General features: G+C 40.7%; 1 protein-coding gene across 3 annotated transcripts in view; it reads left to right on the forward strand.

Annotated features, from left to right (window-relative positions):
• The window catches only part of LOC132391706 (uncharacterized), a 68536-nt gene that overhangs the window by 12351 nt on the left and 28505 nt on the right, over positions 1 to 27680 (forward strand). For 2 of the 3 annotated variants that reach the window (XR_009511327.1, XM_059965253.1), the window contains exons 2-9: positions 3179 to 3270; positions 9804 to 9976; positions 13715 to 13794; positions 16299 to 16422; positions 17481 to 17607; positions 18365 to 18423; positions 19714 to 19825; positions 26090 to 26275. Coding sequence is in view for 2 of the 3 variants with exons in the window: in XM_059965253.1 (XP_059821236.1) it covers positions 3179 to 3270; positions 9804 to 9976; positions 13715 to 13794; positions 16299 to 16422; positions 17481 to 17607; positions 18365 to 18423; positions 19714 to 19825; positions 26090 to 26275 (953 nt within the window). In the remaining variant the exon portion in view is untranslated. The remainder of the gene's footprint in view (positions 1 to 3178; positions 3271 to 9803; positions 9977 to 13714; positions 13795 to 16298; positions 16423 to 17480; positions 17608 to 18364; positions 18424 to 19713; positions 19826 to 26089; positions 26276 to 27680) is intronic. The other variant, XM_059965254.1, reaches the window with a different exon arrangement.

Consider the following 27680-nt stretch of genomic DNA (forward strand, 5'->3'; position numbering starts at 1 on the left):
CGGAGTCCGTGCCAAACGAACCTGCTGGAAACCATCCGGACAGTTGTCCGGATGGAGGGATGCGCCAAGTTATGAATGGAGTCGAAAATGCGGCGCCGCCATGCTGTCGGGACGACTGGACGGGGCTGGCCGGTGGCGACGTCACAGAGTAGGGTCCTCTCACCTGGGCCCACGGGGAGGTCCTGGAGCTGCAAACCGGAGACTGCGGTTCTGTAACTCGGAATCTCCTCATCCGCCTGCTGCGCCTCTGCCAGTGCCTCAAAGTCTACCCCTTGGGAAAGGGCATGAACGGTAGGGCGAGAGAGCGCATCCGCCACGACATTGTCTTTACCCGAGACGTGCCGGACATCCGTCGTGTATTCAGAGATGTAGGACATGTGGCGTTGCTGGTGGGACGACCAGGGGTCGGACGCTTTCGTAAACGCAAAGGTAAGCGGTTTGTGGTCCGTGAACGCAGTGAAGGGCTGACCTTCTAGGAAGTACCTGAAATGCCGGATTGCCAGGTAGAGCGCCAACAGTTCTCGGTCGAAAGCACTGTACTTAAGCTCGGGTGGTCGCAGGTGTTTGCTGAAAAACGCCAGGGGTTGCCAGCGACCTGCGATGAGCTGCTCCAGCACCCCACCGACTGCCGTGTTTGATGCGTCCACTGTGAGGGCGGTAGGGGCATCCATTCTGGGATGTACTAGCATTGCGGCGGCCGCCAAAGCTTCCTTCGTTTGAACGAAAGCGGCGGCGGACTCCTCGTCCCAGGTAATGTCCTTGCTCGGACCCGACATCAGGGCGAACAGGGGGCGCATGATCCGGGCAGCTGAAGGGAGGAAGCGGCGGTAGAAATTGACCATACCTACGAATTCCTGAAGGCCTTTGATCATGGTGGGTCGGGGCAAGTGGCGGACCGCATCTACCTTAGCGGGTAGAGGGGTTGCCCCGTCTTTAGTAATCCTGTGGCCCAGGAAGTCAATGGTATCGAGTCCGAACTGGCATTTGGCGGGGTTGATTGTAAGACCATACTCACTCAGTCGGGCGCAGAGTTGACGGAGGTGGGACAGATGCTCCTGACGACTGCTGCTGGCTATGAGGATGTCATCCAAATAGATGAACGCGAAGTCCAGGTCCCGTCCCACCGCGTCCATTAACCGCTGGAACGTCTGTGCGGCATTCTTCAGGCCGAACGGCATGCGGAGGAACTCGAAAAGGCCGAAAGGGGTGATGAGTGCCGTTTTGGGGACGTCGTCAGGATGCATCGGGATTTGATGGTACCCTCGGACGAGATCTACCTTGGAGAAGATCCGTACGCCGTGCAGGTTTGCTGCAAAGTCCTGAATGTGCGGCACAGGGTAGCGGTCCGGTGTGGTAGCCTCGTTCAGCCTGCGGTAGTCGCCGCACGGTCTCCAGCCCCCCGTCGCTTTGGGCACCATGTGCAGGGGGGAGGCCCATGGGCTGTCGGACCGCCGGATGATCCCCAATTCCTCCATCCTCTGGAACTCCTCCTTCGCCAGTCGGAGCTTGTCCGGGGGAAGCCGACGAGCACGGGCGTGGAGGGGTGGTCCCTGGGTCGGGATGTGGTGCTGTACGCCGTGCCTGGGCATGGCCGCTGTGAACTGCGGTGCCAGAACCGATGGGAACTCCGCCAGGACCTTGGTGAAGTCGTTGTCGGACAGCGTGATGGAGCAGAGGTGAGGGGCTGGCAACTGGGCTGCACCCAGGGAGAACGTCTGAAAGGTCTCGGCGTGTACCAGTCTCTTCCTGGGCAGGTCGACCAGTAGGCTGTGAGCCCGCAAAAAATCCGCACCCAGAAGCGGTTGGGCTACGGCGGCCAGTGTGAAGCCCCACGTGAACTGGCTGGAGCCGAACTGTAGCTGCACCTGACGGGTGCCATAGGTCCTTACGGTGCTGCCGTTCACGGCCCTCGGGGAGACCCGGTGCCCTGCTGCGGGTGTCGTAACTCGTCAGAGGTAAAGTGCTGATCTCAGCCCCAGTATCGACCAAAAACCGGCGTCCCGACCTTCTATCCCACACATACAGGAGGCTATCCCGATGGCCAGCCGCCGTAGCCATCAGCGGCGGCTGGCCCTGACGTTTCCCGGGAACTTGCAGGGCGGGCGACAACGGCGGGCTTCTGCGCCCCACCGCTGGTGGTAGAAGCACCAGTGTTCATTGGGCTTGGGGTTGGCGGGCTCTGCGGCCGGGCCTGGACTGGCTTGCTGCTGGGAGCGTGGCTGGGTGATCTGTGCGATGGACGCCCCGCTCACCTTTTTGGCGTTCCACAGCAAGTCCGCCCGGGCTGCCACCTTCCGGGGGTCACTGAAATCCGCGTCGGACAGCAGCAGGCGTATGTCCTCGGGCAGCTGCTCCAGGAATGTCTGCTCAAACATGAGGCATGTGTGTCCGTCGGCCAGAGACAACATCTCATTCATTAAAGCCGATGGAGGTCTGTCGCCCAAGCCGTCCAGGTGCAGTAAACGGGCAGCCCGCTCACGCCGTGAGAGTCCGAAAGTCCTGAGGAGCAGAGCTTTGAATTCCGTGTACTTGCCGTCTGCCGGGGGCAACTGTACGAACTCCACAACCTGGGCCGCTGTGTCCTGGTCGAGGGAGCTCACCACGTAGTAGTAGCGGGTGTCTTCTGAGGTGATCTGGCGAACGTGGAATTGGGCTTCGGCTTGCTGGAACCATAGGTCCGGGCGCTGTGTCCAGAAACCCGGCAGTTTCAACGAAACCGCATGAACAGAGGCGGCGTCGGTCATTTCTGGTCCAAAAATCGTTTGGACCGTCGGGGTCACCAATTGTAGCGGTGTGCTACACGCAGCGCTAAAATTACGACACGGAGTCGGTAACTGCAGTCGAAGGAAAAAACTTTATTCGAAAACTTCAGCCTCACTTTTAAGCCTCTGTCAACCGGCCCCCCATGGCGCAGAGGCTCCAAAGCTCTGTGCTCGCAAACCCCCGTAGGCTATCTAATTGTGAGTCGGTTCGGATACGCCAGGAAATGGGTCGCCACAAGGTTATAATTATTTGTTATTGCTACACATATAAGCCACAGTTATAGCAAAATATTTCGGACATTTTTAATACAAAAAACTATTAGACTATTCAAGTAACTTCTTAATCAAAAACACAAGAACATTAATTTTCCATTTTCCTTTTTAAATTTCAATTTTTCTGCATTTTAAAATTTCAGGATAGTTTGTTTGGCGACAGATGCTAACGGTGGTACATTGTCTTATGTTGGCCAGCTCAATTCAGACGTGAATTTGGAACTGCAGGCTGCAGGTAAGGCACTTATACATTGTGACAGAAGATATACTTTTCATCAGGCAAGTTTTAATCTGTGGGCATTTTGTTAGGGCAATCCCACTAGAAGTAATATAGACTGACTGTTAAGAAATAATAATACCGTAAATTCCGGACTATAAGCTGCTACTTTTTTCCCACGCTTTGAACACTGCGGCCTATACTACGGTGCGGCTAATGCATGTTTTTTTTTCATGCCGCCAAAAACATTTTGCCTCGTAACAGTAGACCAATAAAATTGATGAGTAGTTCACAGAGGTCCAATGAAATTGTACGATAAATCAAGCGCACTTTCACAATTAAATTATTGTAAATCAGTCATTTGTACTCACCCTCATCAACATGGAAAACACTCGAAGAAAAGCATATGATGCAGCTTTTAAGTTAAAGGCGATCAATCTGGCGGTTGAAGAAGGAAATCGAGCTGCTGCACATAATCTTGGCATAAATGAATCGATGTTGAGACGGTGGAGACGCTAGCGTGAAGAACTGAGTCAATGCAAAAAGACGACAAAAGCTTTCAGAGGTAATCATAGCATATGGCCTGAACTTGAAAACTTTCTTGAAGACTGGGTTAACACACAGAGAGCAGGCGGCCGCGGTGTTTCCACCGTGCAGATCAGACTGAAATGAAAATCGAAGATTTTTTGGTGGGCCATCGTGGTGTTTTAGATTTATGAGACGAAAAGGCCTGTCCATCAGGGTACGCACGACTCTGTGTCAGTAGCTCCCTCCCGACCACGAGGAACAACTTGCTAACTTCCGCACATTCACTCAAACAAAGATAGCGGAGAATTCCATCGGGCCAGATGATATCATAAATATGGATGAAGTACCTTTGACGTTTGACCTGCCTCTCAATCAGACTGTTAATAAAAAAGGTGACTCGTCCATCACACTGAAAACAAGTGGCCATGAGAGAACGCATTTTACTTGTGTTCTGAGCTGCACAGCATCCGGACCGATGGTGATTTTTTAAGCGGCTGACAATGAAAGTTCAGTGAAAGCTGCCATCAAGAATACAAACTCAATTCCAGCTGTGATTCCTGGGGGCACCACGAAGTATTTGCAGCCACTGGACATCAGCGTGAACTGGGCATTTAAAGTGGCGCTGCGCGTTGAGTGGGAGGCTTGGATGATGAGCGGCGAGAAATCCTTTACCAAAACAGGACGCATGTGAAGAGCATCTCTAACTCAAGTCTGCCAGTGGATCCTAAATGTGTGGAGCCGTGTCACAACATCCACCATCACCAGCGGATTTCGAAAGGTTGGACTGCTGCGTGATGAAGAGGACCGCGTGCGCTCAAGTGAGAGCGACAACGAAGAGACTGAAGTGAGTGACGAGATCCTGAGGTTTTATTCAATTCGGACACTGAAGGACTTTGATGGTTTTAGTGCGCAGGAGGAAGATGAAGAAGGCGATCAATAACTTTTCCTGGTAGGCTGCAGTCTATATATTTTTTTTACCAGTCGTTGGGAGATATTGGAATGTTGTTCGTGCACTGTTCAGTAAAAAAGTATACGCAATGTAATTTGTGTGTTACCGATACGTCTGTATATTTAAAAGTAGCTGTGTTACAGGCACTGTTCGAAAAAAAGCATTTGCAATATATATTTGTTTATGTTACCATACGGATTTAATTAAAAGTTAAAAAATCCTCACGTATAATATCTTTCTGTGTAAATATCTCATATTACAACATGGGACACCTGCGGCTTAAAATCCGGTGCGGCTTGTACAAGTACAAAATTGATTTTCTTTCTAAAATTAGAGCATGCGGTTTTTAATCAGGTGCGCTCTGTAGTCCGGAATCTACGGTAGATAAAATAAAAGAAAATGAACAGGTGGAAGAGTGGCCGACTTTTGTCCTAAAATAGAAAGCTTTGGGTTCAAATAGTTCAGTACATTGTTAATATTTTAAAATTCAGTGCATTCATTGTTTTGACAACTGACTAAGTTAAGGTATAATTCAGTCAGTTATCAGGTTTCTTTCACCCACGTTCTCTCTAAGTTCGCACTAGACTAGGGATTCCCAACCATTTTTATGCCATGAACCTCTACCATTAACCAAGGGGTCAGTTGACCCAAGGTGGGAACACCTGCCTTACACAATCTCTGCTGGGCAAGTATGAATTTTTTTTGGGAGGTTTGATTTCTGAAAGGATTTAGAATTGGGTTTAATATCACTGGGAGATGTCATGAAATCTGTTGTTTTGCAGCAGCAGTGCATTGCAATACATAATAATAATTTAAAAAACAATTACACTACAATAAGAAATGAAATTAAGTAAGTAGTGCAAAAAGAGAGCAAAAAATGGTGAGATGGTGTTCATGGGTTCATTGTCTATTCAGAAATCTGATGACGGAGGGGAAGAAATTGTTCTTGAAACATTGACTGTGTTTTTTCAGGTCCTGTGTCACCTTGATGATAGCAATGAAAAGAGGGCAGGTCCTGAGTGAAGGGAGTTCTTAACGATGGATGCTCCCTCTTGAGTCCTCGCCTTTTGAAGATGTCCTCGATGCTGTGGAGGCTAGTGCCCATGATGGAGCTGACTGAGTTTGCAACTTTCTGCAGCTTTTTCCGATCCTGTGCAGTGGCCCTCCATAGTGTACAGTGCAAACAGTTAGAATGCTCTCCACAGTACATCTGTAGAAATTTGTGAGTGTCTTTGGTGATATACCAAGTCTCCTCAAACTCCCAATGAAATATAGCTGCTGTCATGCCTTCTTTGTAAATGCGTTAATATGTTGTGCCCTGGATAGATCTTCAGAGATGTTGACATGCAGGAACTTGAAACTGCCTGCCCTTTTGACTTCTGATCCCTTGACGAGGACTGGTGAGCGTTCCACTGACTTGCCCTTCCTGAAGTCCACAATCAGTTCCTTGGTCTTACTGACATCAAGTGCAAGATTGTTGTTGCAAAACCACTCAACCAGCTGATCTACCTTGCTCCTGTGCACCACCTTGTCACCATCTGAAATTCTGCCAATAATAGTATCAAAGCATATTTAGGCATGGCATTTGAGCTGTGTCTAGCCACACGTCGCTCAAAGGTTCATTTATTATCAAACCATTTATCCATTTATCTGACATTTGTCTTCTCTAAATAGCCACAAAACAAAGAAAGAGCATGAAAGTTGTTCAGAGAGAAACATCAAACCCACCCCTCCCCCGCACAAAACAGAGCAAGAACATTGACCCCCTCCCGCAAGCAACCTCTCCCCCACACAAATAACCAACAGAACATCAACCCCCAAACATCCTGTCCTTGCACAACATTGGTATAGAGAGAGTAGAGCAGTGGGCTAAGAGTGCATCCTTGAGGTATGTCAGTGTTGATGGTCGGTGAGGAGATGTTATTTCCGACCCGCACATTGTATGGTCTCCGGGTGAGGAAGGTGAGGATCCAGTTGCAGCGCAAGGTACAGAGGTGCAGGTTTTGGAGCTTGTTGATTAGAACTTGGGGTATGATTATGTTGAGCACTGAACTGCAACCAGTAAACATCAGCCTGATGTAGGTATTGCTGTTGTCTAGGTGATCCAAGGCTGAATAGAGAGCCAGTGAGATTGCATCTGTTGTAGACCTATTATGGTGGTGGGTAAATTGCAGTAGGTCCAGGTTCTTGCTTAGGCCATGACCAGATTCTCAAAGCGACGGGGCAATAGTCATTGGGCACTGCTTTGATTGTTGTACTTTTTAGCAGGGGAGCCTACAACTGTAGCAGTGAGAGATTGAAGAGGCCCTCGAACACTCCTGCTAATTGGTTGGCACAGGTCTTCAGTACCTTACCTGGTACACCATCTGGGCCTGACACCAATTCTCCTGTGATCTTTAAGTTCTTGAGGCTGTAGCATTTTACATAGCTAGCCAGCCATCCCTTACTAGACTTAAACTCCTTCCTCTCGCTCATAACACAATAGTGAATGAACGAGACACGAGGCAAACAATGCTCAACTTCCGGGTTTTCCTGATCCGCAGTTGGTTGAATCCGAGCATGCGGAACCCGCGATTAAGGAGGGCCGACTGTATATGAAGAGTAAACCGTTCACCTTTCCTTGGCAAAACTCTGCATCCAGCTCTTTCTGCTCTTTTAGCAGGAGCTATCTCGGATTGCAGGTTACTAACTCTTTGTACGAAGATTAAATAAGGTCGAACTTGTTTTACCACCGACATCAACTTTCCTCGATCCTTCAGCTTCCGGAACTTCGATAATTCTTCACTCTCCGACTGGACTTTAACTGGCAGTGATTTTCAGAACTGCCAGCACAACGATTCTTACAGTAGAAATTAAAACTCCACTTTTAAAACGAAACTGCGTCATAAAATCAAATACACAGCAGAACGGAGTCACTGACAACTTAAGCCACGAAACTGACCAGTGTCACAGATTCTCCTTTTATACCCTGTTGGAAAAAAACTATCACATGACCTCTCACTGGCAGGAAAATCACATCACTCCACCATCACAAAACCATTACAACATGCCCAGCAGACCCTCAATTACATCATGGTCATGTGACAGTCAGAAGATACCCACTGGTACGTAACACTAGACAAGGCAAAAATATCGCATTCACGTGGGTTCCTGCACATTCGGGTATTATGGGAAATGAGATAGCAGATAAGCTGGCAAAAGCAGCAGTCAAAAAAGGATCTGTAGAGGTCAACATTAAACTATCAAAATCAGAGGGGAAGAGCATAGTGCGGAGAAGGATAAATCAACAGTGGCAGCAGCATTGGGATAGAGCAATAAAAGGAAGACATTTACATTCAATTCAGAACAGAGTAGATATGGGAAGGAGTAGGGGAGTAAAGCGGAAGGAGCAAGTAATTATAAGCAGACTGAGAATTGGGCACAGCAACCTTAATGGTACTCCGGCCATCATAAATAAACATCCGACAGGTTTTTGTGATTTATGTCAGGAGACTGAAACAGTAGAGCATATGCTTATTTCATGCAGGAAATTTGCATGGGAAAGAGAACAAATGCTACAACAATTACACAAAATAAGACTAGTAGAGAACAGTGTTAAAGGTTTATTGGAATGTGGGGAGAGTGATCGGGGAGGAAATGGTTGTTTAGTTTTTTTAAGGGATACAGGACTGGAAAGACGACTTTAGGCAGTCAAGTGAATGGACACAGAGGGACAGTAAATCCTGAAGATGGTAGTAATGCAGCAGTGTGGATGCCAACTGCCATGAAAACTCAAGGAAGAAGAAGTCTTATCAGCAGACCTCGAATGTGCAAGAATGTGTGAAGCTTAAGTGTTGCAGACACTCAGGTTTTGGAGCTTGATGATGAGTTTGAATGGGATAATGTTGAACAGCAGTAGTCCATGAAAGAAGTCTGACTCACAAGTTCCTGTTAGCATATGGTCCAGAACAGTGAGGAGCCAGAGAAACTGCACCTGACTCTTTCAAACTAAGTAGAATTTAATCAAAATTTGACACAAGCCCAGTGTTAATAAAGGTAAGATGAGGGTTAATCTGTCCCATAATGTTTTAGATTTTTTTCATTTTTGAGGTATTTGATCTTGCTCTATAACTGTTCATTTCTGGGTGTCAGACTCAGTGATATGGCTTTAGAATCACATGATTACCATGTATGGATGGTAGGTTATCTCCCTATAGTAGAATTGTGAATCAGAAGTGTTTTTGCATTATTATGGTGGTTTCAAGATAATTTTTCAAACTTGCCTTTCCAGATTTCTCTGATTCACTAAATTTCCCAGCTGCCTTGGTGAGAATTGAGCTCTGAATGACTTGAAATATAACTATTATTTGATTTTATGCATGACATGGCAGCATTGCTCTTAATTGTGTATTTGTTTTTCTTGTCTAGCTGTTAATAGCAAACTTGCATAAGCATATAACCTCAACTCTAATCTTCAAATTTATATGCAATGACTGATCATGTGGTGTAGTTACAGTTTGCCTGATTTAAGTCAGGGAATTCCTTGCTTGGGAGCAACCGAATGCTGGAAGTTCCTTTTGGAACTGCAATTCTGCCGAATACCTTTTCGTATGTAATTGTTTAATCTCTCATAGTGTTTATGTTCAAGTTGAGCACATGTTTTATCCAGTATGTGGTTGGCTTGATCATGTGCATTTGAACTGTAGAATCAGGTCTGTGTCTCACAGCAGCTGAAAATACAGAACTTTACTTACGTTATAGAACATTTTAGAAATTAAACACAGTTTTTGCTTTTGATGAAAATTATTGTGATTCTTGGCAAACTAGTTGGATATTTTATTACTTATGCATTCTGAAAATATAGAGCTGTGTTTTTCAGGAATCCTGGCAGATCATTTTATCTTCATTGTGTGTGATTCAAATTGTACGGCCTTCCAGATGCAAGTACAATTTATTTTTCGCTCTTCAAATTACAGCTTGCATGTACTGTGACAGCCAGTGGCATACAATGACAAAACTTGTACAAAGAAGCATGTGCAGATCAGGTCTATAATTTGGATGTGTCTAAATAAAAATCATAATAAATATGTTTTAGTGTCTCCACAGCCTTTGCTGCAGCAAGATGGTTTGAGTGCTATTTCAGCAGGCAGTCCCCTTCTTCAGATTCGTCCCCTGGATGCAGGATCACAACAACTACAAAATGTTGTTCTGGAAGGACAAATCGAAGGTAACAGTGGCACAAAAGAACTGGAGAATGATGAGCCAAAGGTATTTGCATTAGAAATTTAATAACTTTATTTAGACAAAGTTTTATTCCCAATCAAACACTTGATAGCAGAATGAGGTTACATTTTATGGTGCATTCATTAATATAATGAAATCCTATGTCACATTTTGGACACTAGTTGATTCTTTGTCAAGATTAAAGAAGCAGAGCTACAGCGAGCTCTTTGCTTTTGAATTCATTGCCAAATGTATTTGTCCATAAAACTTAATTGTTTTAAAAGAGAGTAACTTTTAAAAGAAAGTCTGTGGATGAGTAAGCATTTTGAAGGAATATTTTACATTATGCTGCAGTTTACAGTAACATTTTGAGGAATCTTTAAGCCTGATAAATTAGCAGAGGCTAATTAGATGTTTGCATTAGTTAAAATGTAATGGTTTTAAGTTTCCATTTGCTCTACCTATTGACAACCCCATAAATTTCATGCCACTTGTAGAATCATGTTTGACTTCCTCATTTTTTGAACATTTTAGCAAGGATGACTGAATACCAAAAGCTAGTGACCATATGGAGGTGGTGGTAAGCTAACTTGCATTGCTGCTATCCTTCTGTGTAAAGTGGGCAGTGAAAGTTTATTAGTTGCATGGCTGGTACCACCACCATTTGTGTCATTCAGTTGTTCACAGGACTGAAAAATGCAGGTTGTAAATCTAATCAGCTCCATCTTGGGCACTAGCCTCCAATTACCCAGCACATCTTTAGGGAGCAGTGTCTCAGAAAGGCAGCATCCATTATTAAAGACCTCCAACACTCAGGGGATGCCCTTTTCTCACTGTTACCATTAGGTAGGAGATACAGAAACTTGAAAGCACACACTCATTTTTCAGTATTTTCAATGTGTTTTGTCTTTGTCTCAGATTTCCATCCTTAGCAGATTTTAGTTTTAATCAGTGAGAAAGTTATTGTGAATAAGTGCAGATTGAAAGCATTCTGTACAAAACCTGTGATGATTGCGGAAAGACTGATGTTAAAAGTGAATTGGATTAGTCCTGTTGATAGTGAGCATTTGGCCATTTTTCCACTTTTTCCAATAGAGTCGGTGTTGTAGCTTGACTAGAACTGTGGCTAGTTCTGAATACATACCATAATTATAACTGGAATATTGCCCGGTACCATAGATTATCCTGTATCCCATATGTTAGTTTAGCTTTTGATATCATGTGAACTGGTTGAACACTGATATCACTGAAGGTGGCAATCTTAAAAAGAAGCCTAGACAGATTATTCACTCAGCATTTCTGGTAGAGCATAGACTTTAGACCTGTCTGTAACACTCATATGCTATGCCTTGACATTGTTAAGAATTGGATGGTCTTGGAGGTACCTTGGCTCGGACCTCAGAGACGAGCAAGTTCTGACATCTCATGGCAAATTTGCCCTTCAGCCTGAGGAACTGATTTGTTGAAATGTGATCCACTGTTCGATTTGCTTTTAGTAATTAGAATTAATTATATTGTCAGGTAAATTGAAAACAGTATTTTGCTGAAATGTGACTTGGCTCCTGGTGTAACTAATTATTTTGATTTCGGGGTTTGGAGTTCCTTTCATACAGGAAGAGACTTGTAAGCCCCCAAGGCCTCAGAATAAAATGGTGAGCTCTTCACAGCTTCCCAAGGTCAAATAAATTGTTAACCTATTGTTATTGCAAATGTTACTAAAATAATATGTGTATTGTGATGTCTGAAATTGGCAAAACACACTAAGTGCTTTAGAGTTGAGTCTTCCCATTTGTTGCTACAGTCAACCTTCACTAATCCGATTACTTGTAATCTGGTTCCTTTGATAATCCGGCACTGATTTCAAATTTTCTGCACAACTATAATTTCAAATTTCCTGGGTCACCGTACCAATCTGTTGCACATTGTTTTGGTTGCGCTAGATCTGTTCACGTGTTGGCGCGCTCTTGTAAGCACAGACAGGCGATTCCTGCTTGTTTTCCTGCATTTGTCAATATCATTTGTGTGAGGCGCGGCTGCCCAGCAGCGGGGAGCTGGAGCGCGCTGTGTCAGTCCGCCTTCTCACCCACCTGCGGGCAGTAGCGCACTAACCTCCAGCATTGCCCGGCTGGCGCTCCGTTCTCTTCCACCTACAATCTCAGATCAGACGTGGCGACCCACTGAATTTAAGCATATTACTTAGCAGAGGAAAATAAAATAACGAGGATTCCCTCAGTAACTGCAAATGAAGAGGGAAGATCCCAGCGCCGAATTCCCTGCCACCTGAAATGTGGCGTATAGAAGACCTCCTTTCTCTGACTTCTGCTTCTGCTCAACCAGATGTGCTGCCACCAACATCAACAGTTTTTGAAGAAACTGTTGTGCCAGTCTCAGCACCAGTTCCTGATGCTTCACTCATTTTTCAAGATGAAGATGTTGGTGACCCTGACAACCTCACACTTGCAAGCATGTAACTTTGCCTGAAGGTATATTAAATGTCTCACTTTAGAAGCAGAAGTGCTCAACTGTTCTGTGTAAGTTAATTCCTGTACATTTACCTGTACCCTTTATGTGTTCCTGTACAGTATATTACTTTATTAAAATTTCATTTGCTACTCATTCAATATTTCTGTTCCATTATTATCTAACTTGTACTGATTTGCATGATATTTTAAAGGTATGATGAAGCGGTTAACTATTGCGTAATGTAATCCTTCTGTAATTTGGCATTTTCACTGATCCGACACTCTGCAAGTCCCAGTGATGCCGAATTAGTGAAGGTCAACTTGTATGATGTAAAGGCGACAGCTAATTTTTACACATCAAGCTTTCTCAACAAATAATATGAAATTTAACAGGCAATATGCTTTTGCTAATATTGATTAAGAAATAAATGTTGAATAGGTGAAAGGAAGAAATTGTGTTTAATAATAATGACTAGTATCTTTTGCATTCACCTGTGTTTTGATCATTCTACTTTATATCTGGCATTACTGATATATTTCAGGATGGCTCTGAAACATTCCTTTTTGTGACAGGAAAGTGTTGTTGTGTGAATGAAATCACTGGGGGGAGAGAGAGTTACTGGTAGATACAAAGCAGCTTCTTTATTCGACAAAACAAGGTACAGCAGGCATCATCATACCGAGACGCTTTCAGTGGAAAGGTCCTTTGGCCCAGTGTGGGGCTCGATAGTTATCTGTTAAGCACAAAGGGCAATCCATATTTACAAAGTATAGACAATGCTTTCTTTTGAAGCTACATACAAACTTCACACCTTCTGATTATATCCATCCCACTGGCATCAGCAGCGTCTGGACTGGGATCCACAGGTTTTAGGAAAAGCATTGTTCCAAATTAAATCCACAATACATTATCAAGGAACAGAAGACTGGTAGCCAAAGCCATTTGTTAAATGTAAATGACCTAAACCCAAAAATCACTCTAACAGAAGGAATATTTGCAGTAAGTTTTGTCAAGTGCTGAAAAATGGACTTGATAATTTCTGTTAGAAAGCCAGTTTGATTTGAATTAGTAAGGTTGTAAATCACAAGACATAGAAAAAGAGAAATAGTAATTAGAAAATATCAGACTTTCATGAATTTTTCACAGGTCCATGTGCTTCACCATGTAATCACTTACAGTATCAACTATAATAAATTTTAAGATGTGAAGTCTGAATTTTCTTAAAACATTGTTTTCTTGTATGGTGCTTATACCAAGTTTACAATGTATATTCAAGATATCCAAAATTGTCTTAAACTCCCCTACCTCTTTCAAATTCAGAAACGGAAAGGTGGTTGGCCCAAAGGAAAGAAGAGAAAGCCACCTAAAGATTTCACTCCTCCACGTGCTCCAACCACAGGGTAAGTAAATAATGTCTTGTTGAATGTCAGTTGTGGTTCTGCTCTCTAAATACAGTCATGTTTGAAGTATTAACTTTTAATGAGTTAACCAGTGACATATCTTATAAATGTGACAACTTTATAATTCTAGAATAATGTTGATGTTAATTGACAAATCCCCAATGATGTATGTTTCTTGTCTGAAATTAAATACTTTTTTGTAAGGGATTTCCTGATTTTTGGATAAATCAGTGTTTTATTATAAATGCAAATTAGCCTATTTCAGTAATTTAGGGTATCGCCTTCATAACAAGCAAAATCCTCTAAGTGTATATACTCAGTGGTTACTTCATTAGGTACACCTGTATACCTGTTCGTTAATGCAAAAAATCTAGTCAGCCAATCATGTGGCAGTGACTCAGTGCATAAAAGCATGCAGCCATGGTCAAAGATGTTCAGTAGTTGTTCAGACAGAACACCAGAATGGGGAAGAAATGTGATCTACATGACTTAGATTGGAATAATTGTTGGTGCCAGATGCGGTGGTCTATGTATCGCAGAAACCGCTGATTTCCTGAGATCTTCACAAACATTTGTCTTTAGAGTTTATAGAGAATGGTGTGAAAATCAAAACAACATCCAAAGAACAGTTCTGCGGGCAAAATGCTTATCAATGAGAGAAGTCAAAGGAGAATGGCCAGACTGTTTCAAGCTGACAGGAAGACGACATTTCTGAATATACAAAACGTCAAACCTTGAAGTGGATGGGCTACAGCAGCAGAAGACCACACTGGGTCCCATTCCTGTCCCTAATAAAATGGCCACTGAGTGTATATATGCTTCTGAATATATCGTGATTAAATATATCTGTGTATGTACTGTGCCTATAAAAAGTATTCACCCCCTCTTAGAAGCTTTCATGTTTTAATGTTTTACGACATTGAATCACAGTGGATTTAATTTGATTTTTTTGATGTTGATCCACAGAAAAAGACTTTTATTTCAAAGAGAAAACAAATCTCTACAAAGTGATATAAATTAATTACAAATATTAAACACAAAATAATTGATTGCTTAAATATTCATCGTCTTTTAATATGACACACCAAATCATCACTAATGCAGCCAATTGGCTTTAGAAGTCACATAATTAGTTAATTGGAGATCTGTTTTTGGTGACCTGTTTGCAGTCAAGGTGTTTCAATTGATTGTAGTAAAAATACACCTGTATCTGGAAGGTCCAACAGCTGTAAGTCAGTATCCTGGCAAAAACAACACCTTGAAGACAAAAGAACATGTCAAGCAATCCCGCAAAAAGGTTATCAAAAACTGAGTGACAGAGCAAGAAGGGGACCAGTCAGGGAGGCCACCAAGTGAACTATGACAACTCTGGAGGAGTTACAGGCTTCAGTAGCTGAGTTGAGAGAGACTGTGCATTCAACAACGGTTATCAAGTGCTTTACCAGTCGTAGCTTTGTGGGAGATTGGCAAAGAGAAAGCCAGCGTTTTAAAAAAAACTCTCATGAAATCTTGACTAGAGTTTGCCAGAAGACACGTGGGAGACTCTGAAGTCAGCTGGAAGAAGGTTCTATGATAGGATGAAATCAAAATTGAGCTTTTCAGCCATCAAACTAACCGCTATGTTTGTTGTAAGCCAAACACTGCACATCAAAAACACAACATTCCTACAGTGAAGCATGGTGGTGGCTGCATCATGCTGTGGGGTTGCTTCACTACAGCAGACCCAGGAAAACTTACGAAGGTAGAGAGTAAAATGAATGCAGCAAAATATAGGGAAATCGTGGAGGAAAACCTGATGCAGTCTGCAAGAGAACTGTGACTAGGGAGAAGATTTGTTTTCCAGCAAGAGAATGACCCCAGGCATAAAGCCAAAGCTACACAGGAATACCTGAACAACAACAAAGTTAATGTCCTGGAGTGGCCAAGTCAGTGTCCAGATTTAATCCAATTTAAAAGTTCTGGCTGGACTTGAAAAGAGCTGTTCGCTCATGATCCCCATGCAAACTGTCAGAACTTGAGCAGTTTTGTAAATGAGGAAAAATTGCAGTTTCCAAACGTGTAAATCTGATAGACCTATCCACGCAGACTTAAGTCTGTAATTGCTGCCAAAGATGTATCTTCTAAATACTGGCTTCAAAGGAGTGAGTAATTATGCAATCAATTATTTTCTGTTTAATAATTGTAATTAATTTAGACCAATTTGTTTTCACTTTTGACGCAAAAGAATCAAAAGCCAAATTAAATCCAGTGTGATTCAATGTTGTAAAACAAGCATGCAAACTTAATGGGGGGTGGGGAAATACTTTTTATCGGCACTGTATATATAAATACATGTTATCAAATGTAATTTATGAATTTCATTGATATCACCTCTTGCCTAAGTTATTATGTGTAGTTAACACATCACGAAACCTGTTCCTTTGAAAGTTTTTTTTATTTTTATAAACCTTGTGGCACTGATTTTTAAGAATTTGTTCCTTAAGTTCCTTGTAACTATCTGACAGGTATGTGTTATTCCTGAATGAACAAAGAGCCAAGCTGAAAATTGAACATCCAGAACTTCCTTTTACAGAGATAACTAAATTGCTGGGTACTCAGTGGTCACAGCTGCCTCAGGAGGGTAAACAGGTGAGAAGTCTCATGCCATTATTTTTCTCACTAAACTGTTAAAAACCAATATTTAGGTCATTATTTTCTTTAAAAACTGTTGCATCCTTTGCTCTCCACCCAAATGTCTGGAAGGAAAATGGCTAGGGAGAAAGTAGAAAGTGTTTCTCTTGATTTTTCCTTAGGTGTATAATGTGAAGCTTTGAATGTTACTTTTTCATGTAGAGTTTATTTTTGTGCTTCTATTAACTAACATATATCTTGGTACTGATGGAAACAAATATTCGTGTTCACGGATGTAACAGTAGCAGTAAAACTCCCTTTCGAATCTCTAGGTATATACGATTCTTAAAAATTGAAGAAATAGAAACACAAGCAGATTGATCTTTTACCATCTGCTCCTTTGTTGTACTAGTCCCATAATCCTTGATTCCCTTAGTATCAAAAAATAATCTTAAACTTTGCTAGTCCACTATTGGATTTTCTGCTTTTTCATTTAATAGTCCAGATATTTATTGAATTCTCCTAAAAAAAAAACACTAACAGCTATAAGTACTAAGATAAGTCTTTAGTAATCTCTTTAAGGTAGTTTATAAACAGCCAAGAACCTATTATTAGTTGTAATCTTAAACTTCAGCTCTCACTTCAGTTTTAATTGGCTATCATACTCTGAGCCATTGTTGTACCATTTTCACTGTAGTGGACTGATGTGAATCTGAGCCACCTTAGTATATTGTATATGTCATTGGAATTCCATGTCATAAAAACAAGGTTTAACTTTTCAGTTATGGCTTGATAATTTTAGAGTATTTTTATTAGAAATTTTGTCTGACAAATTTTGCAATGTTGGTTTTACGATTGAAGTCTCAATGTGCCAGAATGATCTTGGCTCAAGCATTAAATGTGCTCCAGGTTTCTGTTTAATGTATAAGTAGTCTGGCCCTGTGATAAGATTTCTAATATTAAGTTTTAAAAAAATTAATACAAACTCCTACATCTAACTTGGTTTGAAGTAGATAAATGTACTCTGCAGCAATGGGCATTACTTCCACTAAGGGCTGTTACATCTTTCCGGACAGAAGTACATTAATGAAGCAGAAAAAGACAAGCGCCGATATATCGAAGAGCTGAAAGCATATCAAAATTCAGAGGCTTACCAAGCTTTCCTGAAAAGAAAGGCAATGAGCAAAGTGAAAAACCTGTGTGGTAAGAGAAAATATTATTTTCTTTATACTTGTGCTGTTTCAGTCAGGTAAGCTCTGTTTACAAAGGTGCTGCAGTTAGAGTTTACTCAAACAGAAAATAATTTTGCTGGTAAGGGTGTAGATGGAAAAAGAAAAATAAATTAAATTAAAGATAAAATGCTGGAAATGTTCAGCAGGTCAAGTAGTATTTGTAGAGAGAAAAACTAAAACACAGTTACCATTTCAGGTCCATGTAATGTGGATTGCTATTTACTTACAACTCCATTACTGAAGAGTTTCAAATTTTATTTTTTTTAGCCAAATAAAGGTTTAGGCTTTTCACAGGTTAGCTGATCTTAGTTCAGAGAAATTGAAATATATTTGTCAGTTTGCAGCTTCAGTTTAGGAGATTGTTTGTGATATGTGCAAGAGCAGACATACTACTAATGCAATAATTAAAAATATACCTTAATTTTAGCACTCATTTTTTTTATTGTGTAAAACAGATCAAAATGTATTGTCAGATTCCTGTTGAAAGTTTTTCATTTTAGTTATGCGTCGAAACTATTTTGAAGATATCTTAACAGACTAGCAGTGTATAACTATTTCACTGTTAACGTGGAAGCCAAAACCATGCAATGTGAACTAATATTGAATTCACCAGCAGTGGAGATTATGTTGTTTAATTTGCTGAGTAGGAGATGTCTTCTTGTTTCTGGTGAGCCATTAGATTGTTGAGAATTCAATTTGAGCTTAATGTAAAATTGTACTCCAATTAGGTGTCGAATCTCTGGGCACTGAATGTGAAGATGAAGCTGTTTCAATGTCAGAAATAGGTGTAAGTAGAGAATTTATTACACTTAATCTATTTTAAATTATTCATATGTAATGATGAAAGGAGAGTAGAAATATATTAATGAAGCCATCTGTACGGTAAAAGGAAGTTTTTTTTAAACCATAGTGTGGTCTTATTACCACTGGTACATGAAGAGCAAATTAATATTTTTGAAGTATATATATTTCAAAGTAAGGTAGGGAAATTTAATAGTACCTAACACAGATTGGCTGCTATAAAATAGGAACTAGATAGGTTATTTTTACAGTTTTTAGGACATCAATGCTGGTTAGGTAAACTTCTCTGCTACTTTTCAAATAGTCTTGTAAATTGTGTTATATCCACCTGGGAAGGTTTTCTCAAATGTCTCAAAACTGAATTTTTCAGTGCTGTACAGATGTGCTGGTTGTTTCATGCAGCATGACTCTAGAACAGCTACTTAGCCAAGTTTAGTTTATTACTTGAATAACAACCTCTACAGTCGTGATAACATTGGACAAAAATAATTTGTGAAGATTATCCCAAGGTGGCCCTTACAGTTTAAGATCTTCATTAGTTAGATGTAAAAACCTTTAAGTTTGCAAATGTAAAACTATCAGCTGCAGTGATTTTTTTTGCAACAGATGGAAGTGAAGTTTCTGGTGGTTTGTTAGCAGTGGTCTTATGAGCAGTGGTCATTGCCCTAAAACTAGGGAAAGTTTTTCAGGAATGATTCTTGGAAAGACCTCTACATGTGGAAAGTGATAAATAATATTGAAATCCGTTTGAAGTAACAGTTCATGTCATGTTATTTACTTTCATATTTGACGTTATTAGGGCAGTTATGCTGTTGGCCCAACACCTTTGAAGAGTGGCACAATCTTGAGGCTCCAAAAACTTATTTGTATTACTACGTATTTCAGTGCATTCCTTGTAATCCTGAATAGTCATGAATGGATTGGGTGTTGGTGGAAGTTATTATTGAGTAATTATTACTTTGCATTTGCTATCACATTCACTCTTTCACATTGCATATGTGTAATGTCACTAGATACTTTATCTACTTGAATGTCAATGCAAACTACACCAGAACAATGTTTTATATTCTTTTAGCCAACATTAACCTTTTGACCCTTGAATTGACATTGTTTTAAATGCTGATAATATCGATGGAAATGAGTCAACAATTTGGTTTAATTTGTATCCTGGATCTATAGTACTGCTTTTAAGTCGAAAATAATTTGTCAAGAAATGGTGCACGTCAGCATTACTTTTGTTTCAAATTGATTCATTAACTGGATGTGTTTGCTGAAGCAGGATGAGGGAAACAATGACCTGTACTGCAAAACATGTAATCAGTATTTTAGTTCACTACATAACAAAAAGGAACATCTTTTTGGAAGACAACATCTTCAGAATTTGACAGGTAAAAGAATTCTGTGTTTCATGATCTTGGCCATTAACAACTAGAAAATATATCATTGAAATAATAACATCAGGACCTTCAGCATACTAGTGATTTCAACATAGCAATTAAATAAGATTTTTTATTATTAAATTATGAATTTTCAATTTGTGTTATAACTGCATACGATGACTTCAAAAATATGTCTTAAAGTCCATTGCAGGCTGAATAGGTTTTTCTTGATGTTATTAATCAATAAACTTTTTAAAATTACATAACATGCAAGTGTTCAAATAAAATTACTTCTGGTGTGTTCTGAAAATTCAAACTTCTAAAATAGCTATGATATTTTCCGTATAACTATTGTAATTAAAATATGCTTAAATATATTTATTTATATTCTATGTGGACTCTGCATGAAAATTTTAGTAAATACATGAATTTGGAGCTTGAATGGGAAGACATAGGAAAGTAGAACTTTTACATGATAGGAAATCACTAAATCTTTGTAGTTGGAGAGCGCAATTTGCAAAGGTTTACGTACAACTAGAGAAATTGATCAGTACACCGAATGCAGTATTGTTTATTTCAATTAGGTTGAACTACAAAAATAAATCAGTCTTGTTGAAATTGTACAAAGTCTCCTTGAGAACACAGCATGTGTTACAGGTCTCTCGCTAAAGAACTAACTTGGCTTAGAAGTAGTGTGGTGTAGATTCACCTCATTGTTTCTTTGAATAAGATAGCTCTCCCAAGAACTCTGGTCCTGATGGACTGTCTAGGCCTGAAACGTCAACTGTTTACTCTTTTCCATAGATGCTACCTGACCTTTTGAGTTCCTCTAGCATTTTGTGTGTGTTTCTCTCATTTCCCCATCTGCAGATTTTCTCTTGTCTGTTTCTTCTGACAGGATAGTCTAGAACTAGAAGTAGGGCAAGGTGTTGGTTATTTAAGACGAAGTTAAGAAATTGCTTCACAGATTGTCATTTGTGTGGAACGAGCATTTTCTCCCAGCGACTGTGGGGCTTTCCTGAGCTTTTCAGTTTCCTTTTACATCCTAAGGAAATGACAGTAAATTCTCCTCATATGTAGATGGGAAACAGGAGCATGGAGGACACTTGATGGACATGAGTTAAATAATTAATTACAGAGAGATGACAGGGAATAGTACTGATGGAGTGCATTTTCCTGCATTATTATTTAAGGGCTAAAGTTGTGGCAGAACAAATCACTTGTGGGATCAAGCAGTGGGGTCATACTCTGAATGGTGAGACTGTCAAGAAATAAGAATAGTGTGAAGTTTGAGAATTCACTACCTCATAGAGCAGTGGAAAACCAGATGTACAGATTTTTTAAAATTTGGAATTGAGATGGAGTATCAGCCTATTTTACCTAATGATATGGATAGATACTTTATTGATCCAAAAGGAAATTACAGTGGCACGGTTGCATTACAAGTGCACAAATATACAAATATTAGAAGAGAAGTAAGAAAGAATAAAAATTAAGTTACCTTGAACAGTCTAACAGGAGGGGTCATCACTTCCCTGGCTATAGTTTGACTCATTATAGAGCCAAATGGCCGAGGGTAAGAATAACCTCATATTGTGCTCTTTGGAACTTCGTATTTGTCTTAATCTTTTACTAAAAGTTCTCCTCTGTTCAACCAAGGTGGCATTCAGAGAGTGAGAATCATTGTCCAGAATTGCCAGGATTTTCTGTAGGGTCATTTGTTCTACCACCGCTTCTAGTGTGTTCAGTTTGACACTTATAACAGAGCCAGCCTTTCTAATCAGTTTATTGAGTGTGTTGGCATCACCTGTGTTGATGTTATTGCCCCGGCACACCACTGCATAGAAGATTGTGCTGGTGACAACAGACTGGTAGAACATGTGAAACGGAAGCCTGCACACTCTTAAGGACCTCAGTCTCCTTAGGAAGTAGAGGTGACTCTGGCCCTTCTACATGACCATTGTGTTAGTGCTCCACTCAAGTCTGTCATCCAGGTGCACTTCCAGTACTTGTAAGTCCATCAACAGTAACAGGGCAGTGCAGGCTTAGTCTTCCTCAAGTCCATCACCACCTCCTTTGTCTTACTGATGTTCAGCTTGCACCATTTGACAAAGTCCTCCACCAGGGCCCTGTGTTCACCCACCCTTTATACACCCAACTATTGCTCAGTCATCAGAGAATTTCTGCAGAAGACATGACTCAGCAATGTATCTAAAGTTCGAGGTATGCAGGGTAAACAGGAAGGTAGCTAATCCAGTCTCCTGTGGAGCCCCAGTGTTACTTATAGCCACGTCTGACACACAAACTGTGTTTGCCAGTCAGGATACAATGGAAATACCAACCTGCACTGAATGGAGCTTTTCCTCCAGCACTGAGGGCTGTATGGTATTGAAGGCACTTAAAAAATCAAAAAATACGATTGAAGGCACTTGAGAAATCTAAAAATAGTGTTGCCCTGCTTATCCAAATGGGAGTGGGCTCTATTCTGCAGATAGATGACAGCATCGTTGACTCCAATGTGCTCCTTGTACACTAACTGCTGGGGATTGGCGATGAGCTGACCAGGGTTCGGAGGTGAGCCAGCACCAGCCTCTCTGGGGTCTTCATGATGCGTGAGGTCAGGGCCACTGGACGGTAGTCAATCAAGACATTCAGGATTTTAAAGTGTCTTGAAAAACTATAGAAAGTTTACATTTTTTCCTCTATCTGTTATGTTTCTTTACTCACAGAAATAGGTGCTCTAGCTTTTTCTAGTCATATTAAAACATGCAAGATCTTGTATACTGGAAGTAAGCCAAGCTACTCTTGGAAAAAGGGCAGAATTTTTGACATTTTCTGAGAACACAATGCACAATACTAGGCTTCAACTTGTGAGACAATCAACTACTGTGGGCTTTGTCAGGTAATTCACAGCTCTAAACAGGGACTCATAGTATTTGGACTGCTGAACTGTGCTGAATTAGACATGGGACAGAGAGCCCTGTTGATGTGGATAAAGAAATAGTTTGATGGAGGTGGAAGGTAATTGTTACATAGCTTGTGTTTACTTTGAGTTTTTTAAGTGACTTACCCTTCCTGTTAATCTTTTTAAAAGCTTTCATTGGTTTTTATATCGTCTATGAATAGAAGTGAAATCCGGAGGTATGGTCTTTGCAGCTGTATGACATTTTGTTCCAGCTATTTTGTATGCTGGGGCTTCACCATGGACCAACCACTGCTTGCTCCCAGAGGTGACCTGTGTTGCTACAACTTTAACCCTTGAATATTAAAGCAGGACAGTGGAAAAGTGATATAGACAATAGTATTTATTCAAATGGCAGCAGGCAGACAAATACTTGCAACCTCTCGTACTATTACAGATTGTCAGCATCAGTTATTCTGGCTGTGCTAAAAACTGGCACTGAGTTCTCAACTTGTGATCCTTGGTTCACGCTGCAGGACCAGATTGAGTTCCCTGTTTTTTATTCACAATAATTGAAAGCTTTGAGCTTACACATGTATAGTGTTACACAGGTTGTGCTGTGTCATTATTAATCTTAAGTTTATTCCCTGTATATTTCTCAGGCATCTCTCGCTCAGTCCGAATCAGGAGGCATACAGTGGCATACAAAAGTTTGGGCACCCCGGTCAAAATTTCTGTTACTGTGATTAGTGAGTAGAAGATGAACTGATCTCTAAAAGACATAAAGTTAAAGATGAAACATTCTTTTCAACATTTTAAGCAAGATTAGTGTGTTATTTTTGTTTTGTACAATTTTAGAGTGGAAAAAAAAGGAGCACCATGCAAAAGTTTGGGCTCCCCAAGATATTTGAGCTCTCAGATAACTTTTCCCAAGGTCTCAGACCTTAATTATCTTGTTAGGGCTATGGCTTGTTCACAGTCATCATTAGGAAAGGCCAGGTGATGCAAATTTCAAAGCTTTATAAATATCCAGACTCCTCAAACCTTGTCCCAACAATCAGCAGCCATGGCTCCTCTAAGCAGCTGCTTAGCACTCTGAAAATTAAAGTAAATGATGCCCACAAAGCAGGAGAAGCCTATAAGAAGACAGCAAAGCGTTTTCAGGTAGCCATTTGTAATGTAATTAAGAAATGGAAGTTAACAGGAGTGGTGGAGGTTAGGTTGAGATCTGGAAGACCAAGAACATTTTCCGAGAGAACTGCTGATAGTATTGCTAGAAAGGCAAATCAAAACCCCTGTTTGACTGCAAAAGACCTTCAGGAAGATCTAGCAGACTAGAGTGGTGGTGCACTGTTCCACTGTGCAGCAACACCTGCACAAATGTGACCTTCATAGAAGAGTCATCAGAAGAAAACCTTTCCTGCGTCCTCACCACAAAATTCAGCATCAGAAGTTTGCAAAAGAACATCTAAACAAGCCTGGTGCACTTCGGAAACTAGTCCTGAGGACTGATGAAGTTAAAATAGAACTTTTTGGCTGCAATGAGCAAAGGTATGTTTGGAGAAAAAAGGGTGTAGAATTTCATGAAAAGAACACCTCTCCAACTGTTAAAGATGGGGGTGGATCGATCATGCTTTGGGATTGTGTTGCAGCCTGTGGCACATGGAACATTTCACTGGTAGAGGGAAGAATGAATTCAATTAAATACCAGCAAATTCTGGAAGCAAACATCACATCATCTGTAAAAAAAAAGTTGAAGATGAAAGGAGGATGGCTTCTACAACAGGATAATAATCCTAAACACACCGCAAAATCCACAACGGATTACCTCAAGAGGTGCAAGCTGAAGGTTTTGCCATGGCCCTCACAGTCACCCGACCTAAACATCATCGAAAATCTGTGGATAGGCCTCAAAAGAGTAGTGCATGCAAGATGGCCCAAGAATCTTACAGAACTAGAAGCCTTTTGCAAGGAAAAATGGGTGAAAATCCCACAAAGAAGAATTGAAAGACTCTTAGCTGGCTACAGAAAGCGTTTACAAGCTGTGATACTTGCCAAAGGGAATGTTACTAAGTACTGACCGTGCAGGGTGCCCAAACTTCCTTTTTTGTTATTTTGAAACTGTAGAAGATGGAAATTAATAAAAGTAATCTTACTTAAAATATTAAAGAAATGTGTCATCTTTAACTTCATGCCTTTTGGAAATCAGGTCATCTTTTACTCACTTCGCTATTCACAGTAACAGAAATTTTGACCAGGGTGCTCAAACTTTTGCATGCCACTGTATACTCCTTCCTAATTTCCATCTTTCTCAACATTTCTCGTCTTGCTTACATTGGTTCAAACTTTGTTCATTGCTCATCGTCAGTGTGGCCTTTCTACTTGGTTCTGCTACCTTTAAGTTTTGTTGCTGTAACTAATTAGGTTTTGGTGCACTGGACTAACAAAGTTTTCATGCAGTTCAAAAGTAAATACATTCTCATGAGCTTGGCTGCATTCCTAGACTAAATATTTGCTTACTACACCTGCACTTGCTGTTTCAGCTAGGGTCTACAACTGGGCCATGTGTGTCACCGCTGAATAGCTGCTTCACTCAGCCCTGCACCAGGGACAGGGATTCGGACTGGATCCCTGGCACAACAATGCACGGCCAGAACAAATGGTTGTTTTTGATTACTGGGCAGTTTTTCTTATTAAGAAGAAAGGTCTTCCAAGTCAGTTGAAATTTTTGGCAAGTGCGGACAGATCTTAACTTATCTTTGCATTCCCTGTGAATCACCAGCATCCCCTTAGCATTTTTCAAGTTCTTTTCACCATTGTGCTTGCATGTAATACATTAAAAACTCAAACTACTTTAGGTTATCTGCTCCAGAGGATCTCTTTTGGACTCTGTTCAGATTTCAGTGACAGTCATACTATAAATGTAAAAATACAACTGCAGATTCTGTGGACCAAAGAATACAAACACAACGCTGGAAGAACTCAGTAGGTCAGGCAGCATCCGTGAGAAAAGAATAGCCAATGTTTCGGGGCCGAGACCCTTCATCAGGATACTGGGCTTCGGTCCTCTCTCTCCCCACCCCCCCCCCATTCCTAATGAAGGGTCTCGGCCCGAAACGTTGGCTACTCTTTTCTCACGGATGCTGCCTGACCTGCTGATTTCTTCCAGCGTTGTGTTCGTACACTATAAATGTAATGCTTTTGCAAAACATTTAAGAAGTTAATCTGTGTTAGTAGAAAAAATAATTTTTGTTATCATCACAACTTGATTAAAAAAAATATGGGAAATATATCTTGCATTCACTGTACCCTTGCGATCCCACTCAAATTGGATGTTTAGATGTAACAACTGTAACTTTAAATTTAAACAGGGGACTTTGAGAAAGAGGCAGCTGAACTCTCAAAACAGCAGCAAGAGCAGCAGAAGGATGATGAAGATTCAGCTGATGACATTGGCATGGCAGAGTTCTCCAATTTATGTGGCCTGACTTCAAGGCATAACTATTCATCACTGAATTTAAGTTTTCTGGAGGAATATGTCTTCAAGCAGGTAAAATGTAAGTAAATAAATTATTTATTTCTGTTATTTATGTGTTGTTTATAAATTCATATCTAAGATAATCTGACTTCAATTAACTGCTGTATTTTAACCAATAAAAGGATAAATGACTGGTGATGCTTAGCTCTCATATAGACTTAGCTTAACATCATGTACTCTTTGCAAAAAGTTTCCCAGTTGAAATCTATTCCCAATCTTGACTACAATATTATAGGAACATCAGTTTCCTACAATTTGATACAGTTGGCATTAATTGAATTTTTGTGAATTGCATTGATGATAGTTTGCATCTAGGGTCCAAAAGCTTTACTCACATAGAGTGATATAGAGGCATTATTCTTCATTTGATCTGGTTAGTACTTGATTTACGAGTACAAAATGATAATCCATGTTGCCTGAAATAGAAAAAAGTATTCTGGTTCTATGGGCTTATCTTTCTTTGAGGCTGGTTTGCTGTTGTCTGTCCACTTGACCAGTCTCACAGATATCAGACTTCAACATGGGCATATCTCATAACTCCTGGACGAACATGCCACCCCCCCAAACTTCAGGCCATTGTCACCAGGCCGTCACAAATGCTGTACTTCCTTGCACTACCTGTTTCTATCTTCTGCACAGATAGACCCATTGTTTTATCCTCCTATTTTCCACCAAACCTACTTCTTCCTATCTTGAATCTATCCTTTCATCCTGGTTCAGTCTCTTCCCATATATATCCATGACATCCTTGAAGGTCTCTGCTACTTTGACAGCTTCCAGTTTTTTTGGTCCCATTGCCACATCTTCATGATAAATACATTTATACCTATATCCCACATCAGGAGAATCTGAGGGTCCTCCATTTCTTCCTTGAACATAGGTCTTACTAGTTCATCTCCAGCAACAAATTAATTTGCTTGACTGAGCCTATTTTCATGTTGAACAATTGTTTCAACCATTGGCTGTCTTTCTTTTTAAATCTTTTTATTAGTTTTCAAACAAACATGAGAAGAGAAACATCAAATACAGAGAGCTTGAGAGTACATAATTAGGCTAAAATACAAATATAAACAGATAATAACCCAAATATAATAACCTTCCAAACTCCTAGTGTGTTACAAAAAATGGAAAAATGAAAAAAAAAACCTCAAAAAAGATTTTTTTTAAACTAACCTAACCAACATGGGCTATTGTATCATATCAAATATACACAGTAGTGTCAATAACTCTGCACCTCTATCCAAATAATTAAGATGATAAGGAAATGGTTTGGGAATGGTCAGTTTAACTCGTATGAAAATATTGAATAAATGGTCTCCAGGTTTCTTCAAATTTGACTGAAGGGTCAAAAATGACAGTTCTAATTTTTTCTAAACTCAAACAAGAAAGAGTTTGGGAAAACCACTGAAATGCAGTTGGAGGAT

Source organism: Hypanus sabinus, chromosome 3, assembly GCF_030144855.1.
Source record: "Hypanus sabinus isolate sHypSab1 chromosome 3, sHypSab1.hap1, whole genome shotgun sequence".
NCBI lineage: Eukaryota > Metazoa > Chordata > Chondrichthyes > Myliobatiformes > Dasyatidae > Hypanus > Hypanus sabinus.